Source organism: Canis lupus, chromosome 2, assembly GCF_048164855.1.
Source record: "Canis lupus baileyi chromosome 2, mCanLup2.hap1, whole genome shotgun sequence".
Taxonomy (NCBI): domain Eukaryota; kingdom Metazoa; phylum Chordata; class Mammalia; order Carnivora; family Canidae; genus Canis; species Canis lupus.
The window spans coordinates 63,474,790-63,499,661 of NC_132839.1; the positions used below are offsets into that span (position 1 = coordinate 63,474,790).

The following is a 24,872-nucleotide window of genomic DNA, read 5'->3' on the forward strand; positions in this document are numbered from 1 at the left end:
TTTAGGTGGTCTTTTTGAAATTCTTTAGCTATTACCATCAGAACATGGATATGCTTAGGAGACATATAAGTCCTGATAATTTTTATAATCTGTTGAACAAAAATATTTTGCCAGCTATTGTATTTGTACATTATTTAAAAATTTACATTTACTAAATAGATCTAAATATGCATGAAAATTTGTAATTTGTAATAAATTTTGTCTAAGATTTTGGTATTAGCTCCTCATGGATGGCTTTTTGTTCCTTTTTAAATTTTTTTCCTATTCCACAGTGGAATAGAGAATTCATTTAAAATTTTTCTTCTCTCTAGTAATGTGGAAAAATATGTCAGCTGGTTTCCTGGCTCTTGGAATAGCAAATTGTGTTTATATTTATGCCAGATATGATAGATGTATGACTAGCTACTCAATGTTTTAGCTACTCAAACCTTTACCCACTCAACCCAGTAGAGCTGAGCGGTATACGTGAAATGATGTTGTGTGTCTATCGTAATTACCCAAGTCCATTAAAAATAATTTTTCTGTTACTAGGTTTGCATATTTGAAGGTTAATTATAACAGCCATTTGTTTCAGATCTCAGGAGATCTATGAATAGATTGCTTGCTTCAAAATTGGTTAACTAGAAAATATATTCTTTGTTCCCTGTTTACCAGAATATTCCAGTTGAGCCTGTAACTGTTTTTGCTCCCTTCTTACTGTTGTAATTATGGAGGCAACGCTACCTATTTTCCGTGATCATTAATAGGCTAGTTTGTAGGAATGCCTCTGGATGTAATGTTTTTCAAGTAACATGTTCCTTATTTTGAGGTCTCAAAATTAATATGTGGATATTTATCTTACATTTAGGATTTATGAAAATGGAAAATTATGAGGCATTTGTAGGCTTTGATCTCTGTAAAATACCGCTCTCCAGTGTTGCACAGAAGATTATGTCTGCTATGCATTCAGGTGATTTAGTGGAGTCTAAGAATTGGAGAGAGAGTGAAAAGAGTAAGTAATTTTTATAAACATCTTTCTGTCTTGTGACCTTGAATGTTAATTATTTCTTAAGTTAAGGATCGAAAATGAAACAGCAGAATTATTGTCAGGAACCGTGTATTGCGTAGGGAGGTTCTTGCTACAGACATGGAGCCCAGCTCCCTTTGGCTTATTCTCATTCAGTGATGACTGAGCTTCTGCTCACTGGATTTCACATTCTCTCAGCCTTTACTGCTTTAAAATGTAACACTCTCTTCATTGTTCCAGGCATTTCTGTCAGAGATTTCCTGAGAATCTGCATCGTTTAACCTTGGAAAAGCTGGGCTCTTTCACAGTGCCTCTCAGTTTGTTCAGCCTTAGCTCTTGGGTCATTGGATGCACATGGACATAGTACTTGCTGTGTGTGACAAACGGGAGATGTGTGTTAGTGTGTGTCTTAATGCTGCCTGAGGACTGTAACCTTTTAGGTGTGTGTACTTAGGATAGGATGTCACATAGCAGCGGTGGCATGGGCACAAAGTGTGACATTTGGATCACCAGTTTGTTTTACCAGCAAAGCAGCTTGTTGTTCTTGTTTGTGTCTTAATATTTAAGTCTGGGCCAATAATGTGTTGTTTCTTTTCTACAGAGTAAGTTATATGTGAGATATAATTGATAATTGTGATTAAGTAATTGAGAGCATTGACAAATAGTGCAAAAGCTATATAAGTGCAGTTTCTTGATTAAAATATAGTAGCACTTAACATTTCAGTCTGTTCATATTCAGACATCTGTTGCTCATGAGCCTCATTGTAGTAAAAGTCACTGATAAATGAACTGCTAGGAAGTTTTGGGTATGGACCACATACCTAACAGTTGGTAATGTTTTTGGGGAATGGTGTAGGGGAGATAGTAAAGAAAATAAATACTCAGATGTCAAAGGGCTTTCTCCTTTATTCTGTATACTTTCTAAAATAAAAGAGCAGTGGGCACTTGACAGAAGTGGAAATGTACTTCCCTTTAAAAACTGAAAAGAATTTAAAAAAATACTGATAGGAACAGTGCAGTGCCTCTGGAAGTTTCAATGTGAGTCTCTGTGAAGAAAGATTTTTGGCGATCAGTCCATCTTGTGAACTCTATTGTCATACTCTTCAAATACCCTATAAAATTCTAGTTTTCATAAATTTATTGAGAGGTAATGGGAAAAGATAAGGTATTATTTTTCTGTCAAGTGTTAAAGGATTTGGAAAGAGTGGACTTTTCACAAAGATTCCGTATCGGCTGTTGCTGTACAACACTGTTACTACAAATACTTAGCGACTTAAAACAATGCACATTTGTTTTCTCCCAGTTTCTGTGGGTCAGGAGACTAGGCACAACTTAGCTTCATCCTTTGCTGGGCTACAGCGTGGATGTGTCAGAGGGTTTGGGTCTCATCTGAGGCCTGAACAGGGAAGCATTTGCTTCCAGTTCACAGGGTTGTTGGCAAATTCAGTTCCTTGTAGGCTTTTGGGCCGAAGGCCTCTGTTTCTTCCAAGTTGTTGGCTGTAAAACACCCTCAGTTCTTTTCCACATGGTTCTTCTGAGGTGCAGCTTTTTCCCTGGCAAGACTGACATCCCAGTCTTCTGCAGCATGTTTGGGAGCATCCTGTCACTGTTGCTGTACCCTGTGGGTTAAGAGTGAGTAGGGACCACCTTGGAGTTCATCTGCTTCAGAGTTTCATCAGTTTTAGTTCTTATTTCATATGGATTTGATTAAGTTGGGTTGCTGGTGGGTTTTTTTAAATATTTTTTTATTATTACTTATTTATGAGAGAGACACACAGAGAGAGAGAGAGAGAGAAGCAGAGACACAGGCAGAGGGAGAAGCAGGCTCCATGCAGGGAGCCCGATGTGGGACTCGATCCCAGGTTCCCAGGATCACGCCCTGGGCTGAAGGCGGCGCTAAACCACTGGGCCACCCGGGCTTCCCCTGCTGGTGGGTTATTGATGAATGATGCTGGACCTAAGATCTAGTTGATTCCTGGACTCTTGTCACATGCTGGGGTGACTGTGTCAGATCTTCATCTCTTACAAGGAAAATACTGCAAATCAGCGTTTCATTTCTAAAGCACATTTTGTACCAAAGAAATATAAAAACCGAATCCATAAATCGTTGAGAATAACTACAAATATTTGTTACTACAAACAGGTAAAACCAAACAACATTAGTGTTCTATGTCACTTTGGGGTCTCTGTCTTATGTGCTGTCCTGAAGGTGTGAAGACACACACCCAATAAGGGTTGGACTGTGTAGGTCTTCTTGCTATGAGATTGATCTTTATTTAAAAGCCCTCCGCTGGGAAAAAAAAAAAAATCAAAATATGCAAAAACTTCAATTTATCTGTAACCAATGAATATAAAGAGGACATCCACATCGTCACATTGCCAGAACCTCGAAATTTCATTCTCAGTTAAAACTCTCTCCCTGCTGGAGGTAGCCATCATCCTGACTTGCAGCAGTCGCTTACACTTCCTTACCATGGGCGTTTTGCGTTGCTCCAGAGGCCTTTTTTTGGCCATCTTTCCCTTCTGACTACATGGCTGTCTCCTTGCAGTCAGGGGTGACCTGGGATCCTGTCAGCAGGATGTGCCCTCAGGTATTGTGGGCCATTTCTGGGGTAGGCCTCTTTCCTTCCCTCTAGTAGGAACCTTCCTTTCAAACTCTGCAAATGATAACACTGTCCTAGAGGATTATACAACGTGTTGGAAGGACCCCAGTCCTGGAGAGACCACATGAAACATTTACAGCCAGCTGAGAACACTCAACCTCAGAACATGAAAGAAAAATAAACTTTGTTATTTAAACCACTGTCTTGTTGGGTCTTTTGTGACTGTAGCTTAGTTTTGTACCTTAATCCATACACCTTTATAAACGAGATTGAAACGTGGGTCCATCTGACTTAAATTTTCATTGTCATTTGATGGTTCAGTAATGCTCCTAAAAGTCTTTGGTAAATACTGGGGGAGGAGGAGTTTGCAGGTCCGCTTCAGGGTTGCCAGCTGACCTGCTGCTCTGTATAGGGTTATGCGTAGGATTCAGCATATGTTTATTAAAAGAGATCTCTGTTTTGTCTGAGTGGCTGTAGAAATCAAATAATGTTTCCTAGTACACATTTGTCCAAATTGTTTTTCATTTTAACAGCTTAGATGTGAATTTGGTTTTCTAGTTTAAAAGAAATGTATACATATATATTTGCAGACATTACAAATTAATACAATTTGAAATCCCAAAGGTAAATATTTGTGAAAATCGAGTCCGTTAATATGAAGTGTGTCTTTATTCCACCATCCAGTAGAAATCTGCGATTTCAAGGACAGATAACATAAAACTAAGTGACCAAACAGATCTGTCTTGATTATGTTCATTCTAATAAAGAGTATAATGGATAAACATACTATATTTTTATTTCTTTTTTTTTTTTAAAGATTGATTTATTTATTCACGAGAGGCACAGAGAGAGAGGCAGAGACCTAGGTAGAGGAAGAAGCAGGCTCCTAGTAGAGCCCGATGTGGGACTTGATCCCGGATCCCAGGATCACACCCTGAGCCGAAAGCAGACACTCAACCACTGAGCCACCCAGGCATCCCCCTATTTTTATTTCTATTAAGTAAACATAAAATCCTTGTATCGTATCCAGTTATTTGACAAGCCTGCCAGGTGTTGGATTTCAATCCCCATTGCCCTCATACATGCCTGCATTCCTCCTCACTAGGATGTTGGCAGTGGCTTCCTTAATTGTTCTTTACCTTCATTATTGCCCCTTTGTCTTGCCCTCAGGCCTTTGCTAGAACTAGCTCAGCTTTTATCCTTGACCTGTGCATAATACACTTCTGGAAACATCCCAGGTGCTTTGAGGGATCCCTGCCTGCCCTGTTCAGTCATTTGCCCCACTACTTGTCCCTCTACACCTCATGCAGATTTGACTGCGACTTCCAAACACATGGTATTTTCCGGTATCCTCCTCTACTTAGCCTTTTCTTCTTCTCCACTCAACTGAGTGAGGAAAGCATTTTACAAGGTCATGCTCAAAATACTTTTCCTTTAAGATTTACTTATTAGAGCATGAGTGGGGGGAGGGGCAGAGGAGAAGGAAGGAGATACCCCGCTGAGCAGGGAGCCCAACACTGGCCCCATCTCAGGACCCTGAGAACATGACCTGAGCCAAAACCAAGAATCAGTTGCCCAACTGATTGAGTCCCCCCAGGTGCCCTTTGCTCAAGTTTGCCTTATTGGAAGTAACCTGTCCTGGATTCATTTGCAGCTCGGTTGAGAGGACTCACCATAAGGTACCTCTGGTTGTATGATGCTCTGGCTCTTTGTGTGCTTTGAGATCCTTGAGGCAGGGCAGGGTTCTCACCTCTGAGTGCTGCCACACGTACACTCACCTGTGGCTTCCTCTCACTGACTTGAAAGAGCTTTCTATACACAATACATGTATGTGAATGAGTTCTAAATATGTTGTAAATATTTTGGGGAGATTTTTTTTTAAATACTTAGGAAATTGTTCTTAAAGCCAAAAGCATAAAGCCCATAATTCATATTTAAAAATCTTTCCTTACATCCTTATACACACAGGCATATAGTGAAAGGGTTCATCTGCACTTTTTTTTTTTAAGATTTTATTTATTTATTCATGAGAGACTGAGAGAGGCTGAAACATAGGCAGAGGGAGAAGCAGGCTCCTTGCAGGGAGCCCGATGTGGGACTCAATCCTGGACCCAGGGATCACACCCTGAGCCAAAGGCAGAAGCTCAACCACTGAGCCACCCAGGTGTCCCTCCACATTGTTTCCTTTTCTTTTTTTTTTTTTTTTTAAGATTTATTTATTTATTTATTTATGATAGAGAGAGAGGCAGAGACACAGGAGGAGGGAGAAGCAGGATCCACGCCGGGAACCCGATGTGGGACCCGATCCTGGGACTCCAGGATTGCGCCCTGGGCCAAAGGCAGGTGCTAAACCACTGAGCCACCCAGGGATCCCCTCCACATTGTTTTAATTCAGGCTTTTGCTTTGTTGAGCCCTCTCCCCATGGAGAGGTTGCTAACCCATGCTAATAATGTACTTGCTATATCCCTTTTACACTTTTCTCCATTTCTTCCCATGATTGTAATTGTAGCTCGCATGTGTGGCTGCACTATGCCATCCAGCCCCCTCCCCCCCTTCCAGTGGGATTAGCTGAGACCTTCCTTACAACTGTACCACACTGGAGCTTCCTCTTCACTCAGTCCCTTTCTCCCGCCAGAAGCTTTCTGTGGCCAAAGCTTAGTCTGATTCCCAGGAACCCAATCTGCTATAGTTGGTGCCAGGAGTGGTCCGAGAAAGCACACGTGGCATTTTGGAGTAGGCAGACTGGCACTGATGGCTTCCTCACAAGATGTAGTGGAATAGGAATGGTAGCAGTGCAGTTTAGCCTTGGACTACAGGTGGATTGTATGGCATACCAGTGGAAGCCACTGCCCAGGCTGCTGGGATTTACTGTGTATTTGAAAAGTACAAGGCAGCGGCAGACAATGGAATTTGTGGCTGTGGCTAGTAATAATAGATCCTTTGGAAAAAGACAAGGGCTGAGGGTGATTAATAAGCAGTTACAGGCTAAATGTAACCAGAGAACTTCCTAAAAAGAGACCACTTAGGACCCTAAGACCAGTACTTAGTCCTGCGACTTGTAGGACTCTAGAGAAGGCTTGGATTCTCAGCCCAGGCAGGTGTGCTACTTCAAGGTCAGAGCCTTGATCAGGAAGAAGGATGAGACCCTGAGATTTGCCATGGACACCTGGATTGGCACATTCAAATTCTGAATCCCAGATTGCTCTGGGACCTGCACATGTGGCTACTTCTCTGTTAAAGAAGGAGCGTCCCCCGTCCTATTGTTGCTGAAGGCCATGCAGGTTGCTTCTCGATAAACACCTCCTCCCTCAGGAATTTCTGTCTCCTTCCCTCCTGGCCATTAAGCCAACAACCTAGCTAAAAGTTATTGGGCCTGTTGGGGAAGCCTGAGACGTGCGCCAGTCAGGTGAACCAAACCATATGGTAATTTGAACAGGGAAAGAAGATTTTAACTAGTAATGGGATTAGCTACCTAGGAGTAAAGAAATAAACACAGCAAAGGCAGACACGGAACAGCTCCCCAAGGTAGAAGTTGAAGGAGTAAACAATGGGAATGACTTGGCCAGCTAACATGCACTAGCCTGTCACCTGCTGTCCCAGTACAAGCACCTGGGGGCTCTTCAGTGGAATGGTCATGGGCCAGGGTGGAGGTCACACATAGACCCAACCACATGCACTCCCACTCACCAGGGCTGATCTAATAATACCTCTGCTGAATGTCCAGCCTTCCAACAACAGACCAAACACCTAGTCCCCAGTACTACCATCCTTTGAGGGAACAGTCACTTGGCGGCAAGTTGACAACACTGAATCTTTTGTGCCCCTAAAGGTGTGGAGGTGTATCTTGACCGGAATTGACATGATCCAGGCATGGCTTTCCCTTTCCTGTTTGCAGGGTCTCAGTGAGCTCTAATATCCAAGGCTCAGAGTGTTTGATTCACTGACAGTTACACAAGCATTGCATTGGACATGGGGACCCACTATACAGCAAGGGAGCTGCAGTGGGCACGTGATGTGGACCCAAGGGTTCCCCCAGCGACATACCCAGGAGCACCACCCTGTTGGAGAGAGGAATGGCCTGTAGTAGGTGTAGCTTCCAGCAGCATGGAGGAGCAACCTCCAGGGTGTGGTAAACACTGTCCATCAGTAGCCACTACTGGGTGTAGTGTCCCCAAGATGTATAATTAAGAAGGATGTGGGAGTGGTCCTGCTTACCATCATTTCCAGTGCTGTAAATTTGTCTCTCCCCCAACACCTCTGGGTTCTGCAGATTAAGTCTTGACTGCCAGAGGGGAAACTCACCTGGAACATGCGAAAAATGCCATTTAATTTGAAGCTGCAGTTGCTGCCCTATCCTTTCAATAGCTAAGAGACTGGCAGACAAGGAACATAAGCAGTTGCTTGTGTACGCTTGAGCAGTCTCAAGCAGTTGCCTGAGATGCCTCCTGATCACCCGAAGTCAGGGCTGCTGTTACATGATGGTGCAAGGAAGCATACATTTGGTACCCAGCTGATAAGACTAGTCACCTCTGTCCTCTGTCCGAATCTGACGGCAAATGCACTGACCATGGCCTGAGAAAGGCATGGTGACCAGGGGCTTATACTTCTCAGAGATGAGGGGTTTGGGTAGTTCTATCGATCAGATGAGCTATGTAGACCAGCAGAAGTGCTAAGCCAGGGTGAGGGGACTCTAGAGTGTGCATTAGAGGGACACAAATATCATTTGTAGCTTTAAGACCAGCTTCAGTGACCAGGTGATTCAGTTCATCTCATTAACCTTCCTTTTAAAAGTATCTTCCAGGAAGAGGCCCACCAGCATCCTGAAGGAGCTACTTTCAGAATGTATCTGCAGCAAGTGGCTGGGAGCAGTGCAGTGTAGTGCCCAGTAGCAAAGGACTGTAGTGAGTCCTGTGGATGCCCAGATTCCACCATTCATCACCCCACCTGCTGGGAGTGTTGCTGAAGGATGAAGCCTTCCTTCAACATTCACAAGAGTGAAGCCACCTCTCCTGGTGGCTGCCTCAGCTGCACACTCCTTTCCCAGGGGCAACTGATCCAATGACTGGTCAGTGCTGGCATATAAAGGCCTGCTTCCGTGATCCATTGGGGGATAACTCTATAGGCCATCCAGGTCCCAAGCAGGCCTTTGTAGTGACTGCATCTTGGCCCGGTCCTCCTTCCCTCATGTTCCTGTAAACATTGATCCTGAGAGCACTCCCCACTAACCTTTCCAAATGCAAACCATCTCAGAGTCAGCCTCCTGGGGACAAGGCTTATGCCAGTGAATGTGTATAACATACTTATATACATAAGCAGGGAGATTTGGTCACTAGTTGCAAAAATGAGATCATATTTTCACAGATTTCTGTGTCTTCAAGGCAATTAATAAAACTCTAAGTCATTCTTTTCAGTGGTCATGTGCTTCATGGTGTAGATGTTATATAATTTATTCATCAACTACCCTTTTGATTGGTATCTGCTTTGTTTTTCAGTCCTTTGCCATAAAGCAACACTGCCATAGATGTTTTGGTTTAAAGCTACTTATCATTGCATATGTTTCTATGAAACAGCCAATAGTGAGTTTGGTTAGATGATTTATACATTTTATATCTCTGCTTTTATTGAGGTTACACACACAGATTCTGCACACAAAACACGTGTATTCTGAGTTTATAACTCAACATTTCACAAACTGAACACTCCTGTAACTCATGCAGATTAAGAAACAGGACATCAGTAGCACCCTGGAAGCCCATCTTTGTTCCTTTAGGACAGTCCTCTTCCCAACTCAGGAGTGATGGATGTTTTAATTTCAATAGGTGTTGACAATTTCCTTTCCAAGAAGATTCTAGCTATTCACATTTTTACCAGCAATGCCTGAAACTACCTCTTCCTTCTACCTCTGGTTGCATTAAGTTTGCATTTCCCTGACCACTAGAGAGTTTGAGTATTATATTGTGTTTATTTGCTTTTGGGATCTGCTTATTTGTATACTGCTTCTTTCTATCTTGTACTCATTTTAAAAATCAAACTGTCTTTTTTTTGCCTGCGTTTAAGTGCTTGTTGTATAACATGGATATTAGCCCTTTATCCTTTTTGTTCCAAATGATTTTCCCAGTATGTTCTTTTCTTTCAGAAGCAGTACTGCTATCCCTATTTATTAACCTGTTGTATTCTACTGAATTGAGATACTATCTTTGTTCTATAGTAGAGTCTCATAAAGCCATGGGTCAGTTACTGGATTGTCTGTTCTGTTTTAGAAATCTTTTGACTCCTCCTGTCCAAATACAACATGAATTTGATTGTGGTCGCTGAATAGTATGTTCTGATAGTCAAGCAAGGCGAGCCTTATTGTTTTTTAACTTACTTTCGTGTCTGTTTTCAGATATCTGGTATTTCATATGGCCTTTGACATTTTTTTCAATTAAAAGAGCCCTTGTAGGGTCTCTAAATGGAATTGCATTAAATTTATTTTTGGAAGAATTGAACGTTTGTGCGTATCTGGATGATGTGTCCTTCCATTTGTATAATCCATTTGTATAGTTTCAATGCCATTTTATGAGATTTTAAGTTGTCATCATTGAGTATCTCATGCTTTTTGTTAAATTTATCCTAAGTTCTTTTTACTGTAAAGATTTCCCCTGTTTTCATGTCTTGTTTGTTATTATTGCTGTGGAGGGAACATAAATCACAGTGGTTATGAAAACAAACACCTGAGTCATGCTGCCTGGGGTTGAATGTGGTTCCATCACTTACTGCTCAGTCCAGGCTTATTAAAACAAAATTTAAAACAGAAGTTTGTATTAATGATGTTTTACTGAACCTCTTATTGTTCCATTGAAATATTATTCATTATAAGAATCTCCTCAAACCTTTAATACTTTCAAGATTTCTGTAAAACGTCAAACTTGGGTTTTCAGATTCCGGTATATAATGGAAATGCCAAGTAATAATTTCTAATAAACATTTTATGATTACCTGGATCTGTCTCCAGTTAATTTGAAGATATGTTACATAAATGTTTATTGTAACACTAGTATATGTTTTGGGTATGAATGTTACTATGTTGTTTTATATAATGAGTAAGTAGCATGCTTATAGAGGCCACTTTCAATGTTTAGCTAATTACATGACTTAGATTTCAATGTTTCTTTAATGCCTTGTGTTCCCTTTTTGTGTTTTTAAAAGCTTCAGAAGTGGTAAACAATTCCTGTATTAAGTATTCAGTACTTCTTGAAGATGGGAAGAATCAATCACTGGAAAAAAGGGTAAATCATTGCAAATATTATTAATTCTAAATAGATAACTTTCACTTATTCAACACATACTTAATTGTCTAGTGTATGCTGGGCACTGTGGCTACCATGCTGCAGAAAATAAGGAACGGAGTTCTTCTCTAGGAGTTCATGGCTGAACTTGCTTGATAGGGGAGGGGAAGACAGAGCAGTGCTGTGACCCTACAGGACGGTGCATTGAGTGCCATGGTAGGAGTCAGCTCACTGGAACAGAGACTACTAACCCAGCTTTTGTGCTGTCTCATTTTGTTTTTTTCTGGGTGGTGGGGAAAGTAGTCTGGGAGCCTTTTTGAAGTCTGAAAATTATGCATGAGTGGTCACCTACAGGATGATCAGGAGCCCCAACCATTAGAGAAGAGGGGGAGGACTTGGTAGAAATGTTCAGGTTAGGGAGAAAGCTGGGGCTCTGGGATGGCTGAAATACAGAGAAGTCCCAGGAGGGAGGGGGCACAACTGCTCAGCAGATGAGCCATGTGGGGTGGGCAGGAGGGGAGGGAAAGAGGAGGTCATCTCACTAAAGACAGTGGCCGAGAGAATAGACTCTGGGACAGGGGTGTTCAAAGCCCAGCCTCACTCAATGTAACTGAAACTCCCTGTAGTAAAATGGGGATGGCAGGACAGCCCTTGCCATAACAAGATGGTGGTTTGCCCTCAAGTGGAGGGAGAGGGGATTCGACAACTGGAAGGTGCCCCTTTGTGAGTGAGCCCAGATTTTCTCTCTGGGCTGTTCCAGCAGTGGTAGAGAGCCAGCTTACCCAGGTTTTGTTCATTGCTTTCAAAAGAATTTTGAAAAGCTCATGACATATTTTTAAGTTGAAATTTAAAATATTCATAACAAGTTTAAAATGTTTCATAGGACACAATTTCTGGTGTATTGACAATATTGACTTTTAAAAACAGATTTTATTTATTTGAGAGAGAGAGAGGAAGAGAGAGCATGAACAGGGTGAGGAGCAGAGGGAGAAGCAGGCAGGTGGCTTGATCCCAGGAACTCTTGGGATCATGACCTGAGCCAAAGGCAGATGCTCAACCAACTGACCCACTCAGGCACTCTGGCAATATTGACATTTTAAAAATGATTACATCATTGTTTAAAATATAGCCACTTAAAAAAATACTCTGGTAACCTAATACCCACAAGCATACTTTTAAAAAAGACATGAGCAAGATATTCTTCAGCAATCGAAATTTTTTTATTTCCCTTTTGCTCCTCAAACTTCTTTTCTTGTATCCTCTCTTGCAGAATTATTAATGTAATATAATTTTATGCCTACAAGTCTTTTGTTGAAGCCATATATTTCTCTGTAATAAAAATGTGAGCATAAACTTAAGTTTTCTGTGACCCTATGCCAAATATTGAAACATTTTCCTTCAAAAGTATTTTAAAAGTACTATTAATTTATATTTGTTCAAAACACCATAAATATATCACAAAATCTGAAAAATAAACATTAAAAATACATTTTATCCTAAATGAATCCAGTAATGAGATGAGTAGAATTCTTTTTTTACCCTCAATTTGTGAATTTATGAATGAATATTGTACAGTATAAGATCAATACAGTAAGAGGATTGCTGCAAATCTGTACTTTGAAAAATTTTTAGTAGATGGATTAACATTATTGAATAGTTGTGGTGATCTCACTTTCTCTGTAAATGACTTTTACCTGGAAGTTGTAAATCATAAATCTGCAGCATTAGGTGCATCTGTAAAATACTCCCATCCATGGCATCTTCCTTACAGACACAGGGTATGGTTGGAGACTTTTTGAACTTCTGCCTATTCCATCCCCTGATTCAGATATGTACTCCTAACTGGGTTGAGAAAAGTTACTGCTCTAGAAGATACTATATAGTTTCATTAGAAAGTCTGATCATAGATCATGAGAAGCTGTCCCCCCACTTTAGACAAGTTTTACCAGAAATTAGTTTGGTTTATAGATCTCTCTTAGGAATCCATATTCCTAAAACAGTTCATGTTTTCCTGCAGAATCTGAAATCTTTTACAAGCCAGACATCAAGAACGTCCATCAAGCTCCGTCTTCAGCCCTCCAGTATCAGACACACAGATCAGCTGTCCACTTACCAAAAGCAGAAGAACATCAGCTCATTGGCTCCTCCCAGTTGTTTCGTTCCACAGTGTAACCAGGAGGCTTCAGTCCTACAGAAAATGGAGTGTAAAAGAAAGTATTTCCTAAAGGAAAATAAAAATAATGAAAAAAAAGAAATGCCCATGATTTTTAAAAGAAAACGTAGTACACATAATTTTTCAGGGAAAACAAGTGAACATGTGGCATTGGAAGAAGATGCTGATGAGGTTGAAGCCTACCTAAATTGTGGGAACTCAAGAGCCTGCAAAAACCATTTTTGTGATGCTAGGTATTTGGATGACATGGAGAAAAGCCAGCTGATTGAAATGCTCAAACAGGCAGTAACCGTGGTGGTAACACTGATATATGAGGATGGTTCCACCCAGCTAAAAGCTGAGCAGGTTAGTGAACAGTGTTGGGTTTTGTTTGTTTCTTTTCTTTGGCACTGTAAAAGAACTGACCCCATTTTTTTTAGTGTCTGATTTTGATGGGAGAGCTAAGAATAAGATTTGAAGCCTGCCCCTCCCCGCCGTGCTGAATGACTGATAATGCATAGCTCTCTTCAGATTTTTAAGAAACTGCCCAAACGTTTTCCAGAGTGGGTATGCCTTTTTTGTATTTGTGAGGGCTCCAAATCCTTAACCTCCTTGCCAATACTTGTGGTCTGTCTGGTTTTGACCATTCTGGTGGGTGTGAAGGGGCATTTCCGTAATAACTAATTAGATAGAGCATCTTCTCATGTGCTTAGTGCCATTTGTGTATCTTCTGTGGTGAAATGTCTGTTCAGATTGTTTGTTCATTTTAAAATTGGGTTATTTGTGTTTTATTTTGGATCTGTAAACTTTTTTCTATATTTTAATATAAGTCCCTTGTCAGATCTATGATTTGTATGTAGTTCTCCCAATCTGTGGCTTATTTTTTTTTCCAGTTTCTTACTGGTGTCTTTTAAAGCACAAAGTTTTTAAAATCTGATGAATTCCAATTTATCAAATTTTTGTATGCCCTTACTTTTGTTGTTATATTTAAGAATGCTTTCCCTATGCAGTTCTTTAAAATATTCTCTTGTGTTTTCTTCTAAGAATTATGGGTTTTGCTCTTATATTTAAATCTGTGGCTCACTTTGAGTTCATTTTTGTATATATTGTGAGATAAGGGGCACAAACCTGCCTCTTGTGTGCTGATATCCAGCTTTCCCAAGCTGTTGAAGGGACTCCTTTTTCCCCATTGAATCTTCTTGGCACTTTTCTCAAAACTCAATTGGCTGTAAATATAAGGCTTTATTTCTGGACACTTAGTTCTTTCCATTGATCTATGTGTCTGTCCTGAAGCCTGTATCACAGGGTCTTGGTTACTTTAGGTTTGTTGTGAATTTTGAAATCAGGAAGTAGGAGTCTTTTAACTTTGTCTTTTTGAAGATTTTTTGGGGGTATTCTGATTACTTTGCATTTCCATATAAATTTTAGGATCAACTTTTCAATTCCTTCAGGCACTCAGCTGGGATTCTGATACAGATTGTGTTGAGTCTGTAGATGAATTTTGGGAATTTTGCCATCTTGACAGTATTGAGTTTTCAGGCCCGTGAATTGGGGAGTATCCTTTCATTTACTTAAACCTTCAGTTTCTTTTAGCAGTGTTTTGTAGTTTTCTGTATAGTATACAAATCTTGCTTTTTACCTATCATTTTTGAAAGACATTCTTGCTCATAAAAAAGTTATAAGCCAATAGTTTTTTCTTTCAGCAGTTGGAAGAGCTTCCTCCGCTATCTTCTAGCTTGCTTTGTTTCCCGCTAGAGATCTGCTGTCTCACTTCTCTTTATCTCTGTCTGGGTAATGCTCCTGACCCATCTCTCTGGCCCCCACCCCCTTCTTTTAAGGCTTTCTCTTTATTATTGGTTTTAAGCAATTTGATCATAATATTACTTCGTATGGTGTTCTTTGTGTTCCTTATACTTGGGGTTTATTGATCTAGGTTCTACAGATTAAGTCTTAGGAGTTTTGTGGTCCTCATGCGTGGTGTGTCTCTCTGCTAGTTTGGTCTTCTTTGACTTCTTTCATTAGTATTTGCAGTTTTCAGGGTAAAGAGCCTGTACATGTCTTGTTGATTTCTATTTAAGTATTTCATTTTTTTGGAATGGTTATTATAAATGGTAGTACATCATTTTATTTCTTTTTTTTTAGAGAGGGAAAGAGAAAGAGAGGGAGGGGGGATGACAGAGGGAGAGGGGGAGAGAAAATCCTAAGCAGGCTCCACACCCAGCATGGAGCCCCATGTGGGGCTCAATCTCATGACCCTGAGACCATTCCCTGAGCCGAAATCAAGTCAGATTCTTAACCAACTGAGCTAACCAGGCGCCCCAGGTAATATAGTTTTTTGAAAAAAGATCATTTTTATATGTTCATTGAGAGTATATAGAAGTACGGTTGATTCTGTATTTTAATCTTATATCCTACAACCTTGCTAAATTCACATATTGGTTCCAGGAGGTTTTTTGTAAATTCTTTTGGTTTTTTTTCTGCAGACATTTGTGTCATCTGTAAATAAGGACAGTATAGTTCTTTGTTTCTGATTTATATGCCTTTTATTTCTTTTGCCAGTCATACTACACTTGCTAAGACTCCTGTTGTGATGTTGAATAAAGAGGACACCAGATTTGGAGAGTAAAATCTTGGGTTTAGTTTTTGGCCTTGATTGTCATTAAAAGAGCTATTTATTTACAAATTTAATTGTAGGCCTTTTCTCTCTGTTTAATTATAAAACACACATTTCTTGAATAAATGCATTGTTTGTGTTTAATTTTGAACCCAGGCTCTGGTTCCCTCTGTTGAGGGAGTTGCAATGTTACTGCCGAGCCATGTAGACAGCCATGGTCCTCTGGATGTCTCAACCTCTGATGGTGTCCTGGAGGAAGGCTTCACGCTCCGTGATCAGTATATCTACCTCAAAACACAGCACTCTTCTACTGGGGACCACGAGCAAGAGGCATATAATCAATTTGCCAGGTCAGAAATCTCCTACTGCCTTAAATCCTGCTTACATGCCTGATTTTTCAGTCCAATTTAAAGTCTCCCAAACTCCAACTTTAAACTTTCAGTTTTATATGGGCACATGACAATAAAGTGGGTCTAAATGACGGAAAGTTCTGCACACACTAGCCCGCTTTCCCCCAAAGAGCTTCTGGAATGGAGGTTCCATTCCTTCATGGGAGCCCCTCCAGGATTTGAATCAACATCTCAGTGAGAAGTTGGTGAGAAAAGCTGTGTCCACAGGCCTGAAGATCCACTGTCATGGCCACAGTCCCAGATGATTTTCCTCATCTCTCTCACAGAGAAAATTAATTTATCACTGCATTCGAAAAGTAAATTGTCTTCAATACCACCTAATTTGATGCTAATTTCAAAATTTCATTCTGTGGAAATAATTTAGGACATGCCTCGCTTGGACCTGCCCCTTTAGAATCTTACAATTTTAGAACAAGCAAGGATGCTTGTGCTGCCCTATCTCAACCTGCTGTGGGTTTCAGCTTCTGCCCTTGTCACCAGTTCTCTGAATGTATTGTCAGCCTGACTCCAGTTTCTGCCTTGGGTGGGGACATCCACTTCTGCCCACCCAGCTCTCTAAGTCCCAGCGCCTTGGCTGCCTGGCGGTAACTCCTTGAAGCTGCTGTCCTGAAGAGTTCACAGAGGCTGGGGTTAAGAAGGCCCTGGGCCTGGCCCTGGCCCTTTTGACCTCCTACAGTCTCACTGGACCATGAGGGACTTGTAGGCAATTGCTGCGTCTGTCTTGTCTCAGTGAGGAATGCCAGGGGCCAGTGTTGTGGCTGGACCAACCCAAAGAGTTCTTATGATCACAGGACACAATTCAACAAAAATCGTCAGGGAACTTTGAGGAACAAGATTCATTACTCACAGGTCCTGGAGGGTACACAGCACACCAGGGGCTACACAGCAAAGTCGTAGCTGGAGAAAGAGGGTGCAGGCTCTGCCTTTATTAGGGTCTGAGAATGGGAGGCTGGGGGTTTCAAGGTTTTACTCTTTATTGGCTAATATAAGTCATAAAAGTGGGAATTAGAGTGCAGGAAGGGAAAAGCAGGGTCACTCACATAGGTTAGGTGTCTAGATGCCCCTGGCCTGTCTGAAAGGGGACCTTCACGGGTAGGGGTGTCCAAGTGTTTTGCTAAAGGTTGTCATACAGCTTGCAATATGGATATCTTTTGAAATGGATGGCAATCAAAGGCTTAACAGGAGGCACTTACACTGCAATAATTTTTGGTGAGAATGGGACATTTGTCAAATAGAGCAGCCTATTCACAAGAAATCCATAGCCTTATTTTTATATAATTTTCTTCTGAAAGAACAATTAGGCAGGTATGTTCTATAGAAGATCTCTGTGAGAACAGAGCCCTAATATTTGAACGGCCTTTTCTAAAATCTGGATTTATATATCCTACTCAATGCTCTTTACTTGGACATCTGGTAGTCACTTCAGTCTTAACATGTGCAAAACTGAGTTCCTGTCTTCCTGAAGCCTGCCTCTGACAGCCTTTTTGTCAAGGTTAATGTCAGCATTTGTTCTCCATGAGCCCAGGCCAACAGTCTTGGCGTTATCTTTAACTTCTCTCCTTTTCATCCGATCTCTTAGTAAATCCCATTGGCTCTGCCTTCAAAATACAGCTAGAAGCTGACCTTGTGTCTTTCCCTCTGCTCCTGCCATTTGCTGCAGGCTTTCCCCTCCCAACTGAACTGGGCTGGGTCTTCCTGAGGGCCTCCTGCCTCAACTCACCCCTCAGCCTGTTTCCTGCACACATATGAATCAGGTCACAACACTCCCTGCTCAGAGCCCCAACAGTTCCCTACAATGCCTGCAGGTCTGTACGTGGCACCTCACCAGGCCTGGGAGCTCATCCTCTTTCCCAGCCTCCTTGCTACAAGGGTCTTCCTTGTAGCACTCTTCCTCCCCTGCGGTGTGCTCCCAGGTTCCTGCTTGATTTGCTACTGCATTCCTGTAGACCAAAAAAAAAAAAAAAAAAAAAAAAAGGCAAATTATGAAAACATGAAAGTAGAGAGTAGTGTAATGAGCCCTACACACACACACACCCCCCCCAAATAGTTACCAAAGGGTTTTCCATGCTTCCTTCATCTGTCCCTTTTCTAGGAGAGGGGTAGGGAACTGGGATTAGGGAAAATCCCAGGAATGTCATTTTAGCTTACAGGATGCAGTTTTAAAATACCTGGGCGTTTCTTCATTTAGCCAGTGCAATTCTCAAAGTTAAAAATTTTAATACACAGTCCAAATTTAAAACTACCTGATTGTTTTAAAAATGTCCTTCTTCACATGATCCCCTGGGATCAGGACCAGGTCATGTGTGACATTTCTTGTCTCTCCCACCTCTTTTAATAAGAGCATCCTCTGACCCCTGACCCCAGTTTGCAGAAGGTTTTGTGATTGTGGGGTTCTTTAACTTTTACCCCTTTCCTCCATTATTTCTGTAACCTGGAGCTTAGTCCTACAAGTCCATTATTCAGCTCCAGCTTTTTTCATGAGAGCACTTCCCTGGGTGGTGCTGTCTGCTTCATACTCCATCTGTGATACAGTTGGATGGTCAGATTTAGCAAACAAAAACTCAGGATGCTAAATTTGAATTCTAGATAAACAATTTTTTAGTGTGACTATGTCCCAAGTACTGTAAGAGACATTCTTGCATTACAGACATACATCTCTAAAAAAACATTTATATTTTTTTCAGATAAAAATTAGTCACTGCTTTTCTGAATTTCAAGTTTAGCTGGGTATGCTGCACTCTGGTTACCTTTTGGGTATGCTGCAGTTATGCTGTCCTTATGTCCATGATGTTCAGATGGACCTGTGGCTCAAGTAATGCCAGCATGATCCCTCCATAGTGAACATCCCCACCAAACGTTGCCTCGGTGATTTCGTCTGTCAGGAGGGTCATTGAAATCACTTTCTAATTATGTCTGGAAGATAGTGATTTTTCTGTGTCTATCATTTCTTTCACTGTATTGAGTAAAATTTTCTGTAGAGGACTTTCCTTCTTCAAGTAGGCTTTTTGTTCACCAGGGAAGCCCAGGTGAAACCACACAAGAAAATGCAAATGCCTGTGAAACAAGCTGAGCAAAGTCTAACTCTGCTGACTTAGTGTGCAGAGCTGAGTGGACTCCGGCTTTTTCTCTCCCTCAGCCTCTTGCAAGACCCTCAGCGTATGAATAAACAGTTACTATGAAGGAAGATTTATAGTGCAGGGCCCAGACAGCAGCAAGATAGGGTCTCAGACCTTTGCTGTGCCTCTTACTAGTTGGGTAATGCTGGGAAAATTGTTTAGCCACTCTGAACCTCAGTTTTCTTATCTGTAAAGTGGATCAATGCCTGCCAAACAAGGTTGTGGTGAGATTTCATTGTAACAGTCCTTTGAAGTGTTTAACATAGTGTCATCATGGCAAGTGTTCACTAAATGATGACTCCTATGAATCGCATATCCAAGGAGTTCATGGTGAAATGGGGCGAGCCTATTTTCAAGGTAAATTACAGTACAGATGTGGTCCTGGCTACAGCCGGTACATGGACAGGAGCACAGAAGGAACATAGGGGGGCGACTCCCCACCTCAGGAGGCTGACCTTCCTGCAAACAGCACGTGGGTAGTCTGCAGAAATTGTGGGAGGAGAATTGTAAGCAAGAAGGCAGCATGTGAGGTGGCCCCTAAGTGTGAGAGCACATGGCACCATGTGGTGGTGGAGGTAAGACAGTTCAGTGTGAGCAGAGGGTAGAGTGTTTGGAGTGAGTGCTGGGGAGCCTGTAAGGAGTCCAAGGGGTGTGTGCCCCATTCAGGAATGTAAGTCTTAGCAGGTAATGTGGCTTTACCCAGGGACAGGCTCTGAGCGGCTGTGGGACCTTGGGTTCATTATTATGTAGGCTTTCTCAGCTTCATCCTCTGTGACATCTTCCTCATAGTATTCATGTTCATCTATGTAAGGCTCCTCGAAGAACACCGTCTACAATGTAGTACTATGCAAATGATACCTGTCAGAGCAATAAAAATATTTTTTCCAAAGTCAGGAGTTCTAAATTAACATCTAAATCAGTGAATTTCTTTTCATCTTTCAGGAAAGTTCTCTTTCAAACTCTGAAATGTCCTGTTATTTGTTTTAATGCTAAGGACTTTGTGCGAACAGTGCTGCAGATTTTTGGTAATGAAGGCAGCTGGAAGCATGGTAAGTTTTAGTTTCTCCAATCTCTTAAATTTAATTCTCCAGCAGTGATTCCTCCTGAGAATGGGAGGGGTGGCTCAACTCTGGGGGCCTGGTCATGTGGCTCTAAAGCACCAGCTGTGTGGCCTTGGGCCCCAAGGGTGAGGGGGCACTTTCCCTCTGTGCTTTATTTATTTAACAGAGAGAGAGCACATGCAGGGGGAGCAGTAGAGGGGAAAAGGAGAATAAGACTCCCTGCTAAGCAGGGAGCCAGAATGGGGCTTAATTCCAGGGCCCCAAGATCATGACTCAAGCCAAAGGCAGATGCTTAACCAGCTGAGCCACCCAGGTGCCCCTCCCTCTGTGTTTTATTTTATTTTTTAAAATATTTTATTTATTTATTCATGAGAGACACACAGAGAGAGAGAGGCAGAGACACAGGCAGAGGGAGAAGCAGGCTCCATGCAGGGAGCCTGACGTGGGACTCGATCCTGGGTCTCCAGGATCACGCCCTGGGCCAAAGGCAGGCGTTAAACCACTGAGCCACCTAGGGATCCCTGTGTTTTAGATTGTTTGATTTTTTGAAAGAATATATTACTTTTGTAATTTAAAATAAGAAGTGACTTATACAGTGTGGTCACATAGGATGTGTGTTACTGCAAATAGTTTATAAACTCCCTAAGAATTAGACTAAAGTCCAGACACATGAAAAAGATGCTCAGCATCCCTTATCATCAGGGAAATGCAAATCAAAACCACAATGAGATACCACCTCACATGAGTCAGAATGGCTAAAATCAACAACACAAGAAACAACAGGTGCTGGTGAGGACGTAGAGAAAGGAGAACCCTTGTGTAGTGTTGATGGGAATCAAACTGATAAGCCCTGTGGAAAACAGTATGGAGGTTCCTCAGAAAATTAAAAATAGAGCTACCCTATGACCCAGCAATTGCATTACTGGGTATTTATGCAAAGTAAAGCAGTTGCATTACTGGGTATTTATGCAAAGAATACAAAATACTAATTCAAAGGAATGTATGTCCCCTGAGCTTATAGTTATCATTATTTACAACAGCCAAGATATGGAAGCAGCCCCTGTACCATCCATAGGTGAATGGATAAAGAAGATGTGGTATATGTATATTACTCAGCCATGAAAAAGAATGAAATCTTGCCATTTGCAATAATGCTACAACATGGATGGATCTAGAGGGTACTATGCTAAGTGAGATAAGTCAGTCAGAGAAAGATACCATATGATCACTCACATGTGGAATTGAAGAAGCAAAACAAATGAGCAAAAGGAATAAAGAGAGACAAACCAAGAAACAGACTCTTAACTCTAGAGAACACACTGCTGGTCTCGGAGAGGGTGTTGGAGGGAAACAGGTGATGGGGATTAAGAAGTGCACTGGCTGTGATGAGCACCGGGTGATGTATGGAAGTGCTGAATCACTATGTTGTACACCTGAAACTAATATAACTATGTTAACTATACTGAAATTTAAATAAAATAATAATAAAGTCCAGAGTAATTAGCATCAAAACAATATAGAACACATTTTTATTTTTCATTTAAAAATAAGAATTTTAAATAACTTTTCTTACTAGATGGTCAGATATGTAATGAAGCAAATATAGCAGAAATGCTCATTGTAGAATCTAGATAGTAGATATATGAATGTTGACTGGACAGTTCTTTTTAAATTGTGTACATGTTTGAAAATAAGATATTGGAAGAAATCATTTGATTGTGCAAAATTTACAACCTGTACAAGAGTACCTGTGATACAATAAGAAATATGTATTTAGTCTTTGTCCCTGCTTCCTGGCACATAGTTCCTAAGACACTTGCAATCCCCAGAGTGCTAAGAGTGTCTTTTGTGTGCTGATGAGAGGACTGGGAGCTGGGCCCCGAACCAGGGTCAGGGCAGGACAGTGGACGGAAGGACCACACCAGGCTTAGTGGGTTGGACTAGCTCTCCAGGGGAAGGAGAGCAGAAGGAGATGCAGTCCATCTCCATGGCCAGTGGTCTCATCAGTTGCACTGTGCAGTGGAATCTCCATAAAATCCCTGCACAGGGCGTTGGGGGATCTGGAGGTGGGTGAGCATGTCTGGGCGCTGGGCACAGGTGCTCCCGGAGAGGCTTGGGGACTGCACCTCCTGCCCTGTACCTTGGCCTGTGCGTCTCTTCCCTTTGGATGATCCTGAGTTGTGTCCTTCATGATAAATGGGTACTTAGTAAGATGCTTTCTAGAATTCCGTGAGCTGTTCTAGCCAAGTGTGGAACCTGAGAAGGGGGTTGTGAGAACCCCAGTTTGTAGTCGGCTGGTGGGAGATACAAGAGGCATCTGAAACAGGGGTAGTCTTATGAGGTTGAGCTCTTACCCACAGGTCTTTACTCCCTGCAGCTCATGTCAGAATGGTGCCAAACTGTCAGACCCCTGCCAGCATCTGCAGAGAGCCTGGGACCTGGGGGTGCAAGAGCCACATGTGGGGCACCAGAGGTGGTGTTGAAAAACAACATAGTACCCATCACCCAGTTTCAACAATTACCAACTTAGGTCTAGTCTTCCTTCCTTTGTAATGCCTCACCTTTCCAAATCCCTGCCTCTTGGATTATTTTGTAGCAAATTCCAAGCATCATATGATTCATCTGTAAATATTTCAATTATATGAAACTTGAGGGTTTCATTTTTAAGATGATGCCATCATCCTTGCCCCCCAAATTGTAGCAATTGTTCAGTGTTATTTGATATCCAGTCAGTATGTACGCTGCCCAGTTGTCTTTAAATATTGTTTTTGTTTTTTATGGTTCTTTTGACTTAGAATCCAAACAAGAATCAGAGTTAGGTTATCCCAAAGCTGGGATAGGTGTGATATATTTCTTAAGTTTCTTTTCTTCTCATCTATATATCCTCTCTCCCTGTTTTAAATTCCTGTAATTATTTTATCCTTATGGCTGAAACCAAAATTGTTTGTTGTGTAGGATTTCCCAGAGTCTGGATTTTCAGAATATATCTCCTTCTTGCTGTCTAACAGTTTCTTCTTGCTCTTCTATTTCTTGTAAATTGGCAATGATATCCAGAGACTTGATCAGATTTCAGGCCTGATTTTGGAAAGGCAAGACTAAGTCATGACCCCGACCCTAACCCTAGGTAATGGCGTGTCCTTCTGTCAGGAGGTACGTGATGTTTGGTTGTCTATCTTTTTTGTGATGTTTGAACTCTTATTTTGTATGTTGAATCTACTTCTCTGGTCTTTCACATTTATCACTTTATCTAGAATCTATTTCCGATCTTTTTTTTAATTCCTCTTTTCCATTATTTTTTTTTGTAGGGCATTATCTATTGCATTGATTGGCTTTTGTTTATTGCCAGTTTAGTTTTTATTTATGAAATTTTTTTTTGGTTTTATTTCCTGAACCCTTTTATTTCTTTGTTCAGTTTTTCTTTTTTTTTTCTTTTTCTAAGTCACCTAATTTCTAAGTGTTTCTAATTCTGATTTATTAATTTTTCATAAGTTTTATAATTTTCTTGATTTTTCTTAGCTCATTTTAAATCTGTTTTGTTGGTATTTCTCTGTCAACTACTGCCACTTTCTCCCCAGTGTGGGGCCTTGTCTTGGGGGGGGGGGGTTAGTGTGTGAGATGGAGGAATTTACAGGAACCAGCCTCCAGGTTCTTCCAGCACCATCAGACCTTCCCCAAGAGTTTTCAAGAATATATGTTGGCAGAACCTTAATTTTGGAACATTAGAGCTTTGAAAAGGCAAGTAGAGTGAACGAGTCCACCTGGGTGAGTTAGCACTGCCAGACGGTGTGGGCAGTGTCATGCACAGCCGTGGGTGCAGGCCCAGAGTGCCTGCTAATATTCCCCCAGCCAAGGTTCCAAATCTGCCAACATACAGGGACTTCCCAGACATCAGACAAAAAAGCCATGGTACTGGATGCCTTGGCAAATATAAATCTCTTAGACTGGCATAATTTAAAGATGCCAAAAATTATAGTATTTAGTGTGTTGTGGTCTAAGAGCACATTTGTTTAAAAGAAAACTCCTTTATTTTTGTGTAGTGTTATTCAAAATGTTAAAGTAACTTGGGGCACCTGGGTAGCCCAGGCGGTTGAGCATCTGACTCTTGTTTCGGCTCAGGTCAGATCTCAGGGTCCTGAGATGGAGCCCTGGGTTGGGCTCTGTGCTCAGTGCAGAGTCTGCTTGGAATTGTCTCTCTCTCTCTCTCCCTCTCCCCCACTCATGCTCTCTCTTAAAATAAGTAAATAAATCTTTTTTAAAATGTTAAAACAGCTTGAAAAACCAATCACTTAGAATTCAGACTTATCTCTCAGTTTATCAGCCCCCCATCCTTTTATTTTTTCTTTTTTTTTAATTTTTATTTATTTATTTATGATAGTCACAGAGAGAGAGAGAGAGAGGCAGGAAAAAAAAGAGAGAGAGAGAGAGAGAGAGAGAGGCAGAGACACAGGCAGAGGGAGAAGCAGGCTCCATGCACCGGGAGCCCGACGTGGGACTCGATCCCAGGTCTCCAGGATCGCGCCCTGGGCCAAAGGCAGGCGCTAAATCGCTGCGCCACCCAGGGATCCCCCCCCCATCCTTTTATAGCTCCCCTGTCCATGTCTAAAATACCCTCGTACTAAAACTTACTTGGCAGATGTCATT

At 41.5% G+C, this 24,872-nt stretch overlaps 1 protein-coding gene across 4 annotated transcripts in view; it reads left to right on the top strand.

The window, feature by feature from the left end:
• POLN (DNA polymerase nu) overlaps positions 1 to 24,872 on the top strand; it is a 155,680-nt gene that overhangs the window by 14,624 nt on the left and 116,184 nt on the right. For all 4 annotated transcript variants that reach the window (XM_072804171.1, XM_072804196.1, XM_072804178.1 and 1 more), the window contains 5 exons: positions 848 to 991; positions 10,799 to 10,878; positions 12,896 to 13,396; positions 15,801 to 15,994; positions 20,113 to 20,219. In XM_072804171.1, coding sequence (XP_072660272.1) covers positions 853 to 991; positions 10,799 to 10,878; positions 12,896 to 13,396; positions 15,801 to 15,994; positions 20,113 to 20,219 — 1,021 coding nt within the window. In that variant the 5' untranslated portion in view covers positions 848 to 852. The remainder of the gene's footprint in view (positions 1 to 847; positions 992 to 10,798; positions 10,879 to 12,895; positions 13,397 to 15,800; positions 15,995 to 20,112; positions 20,220 to 24,872) is intronic.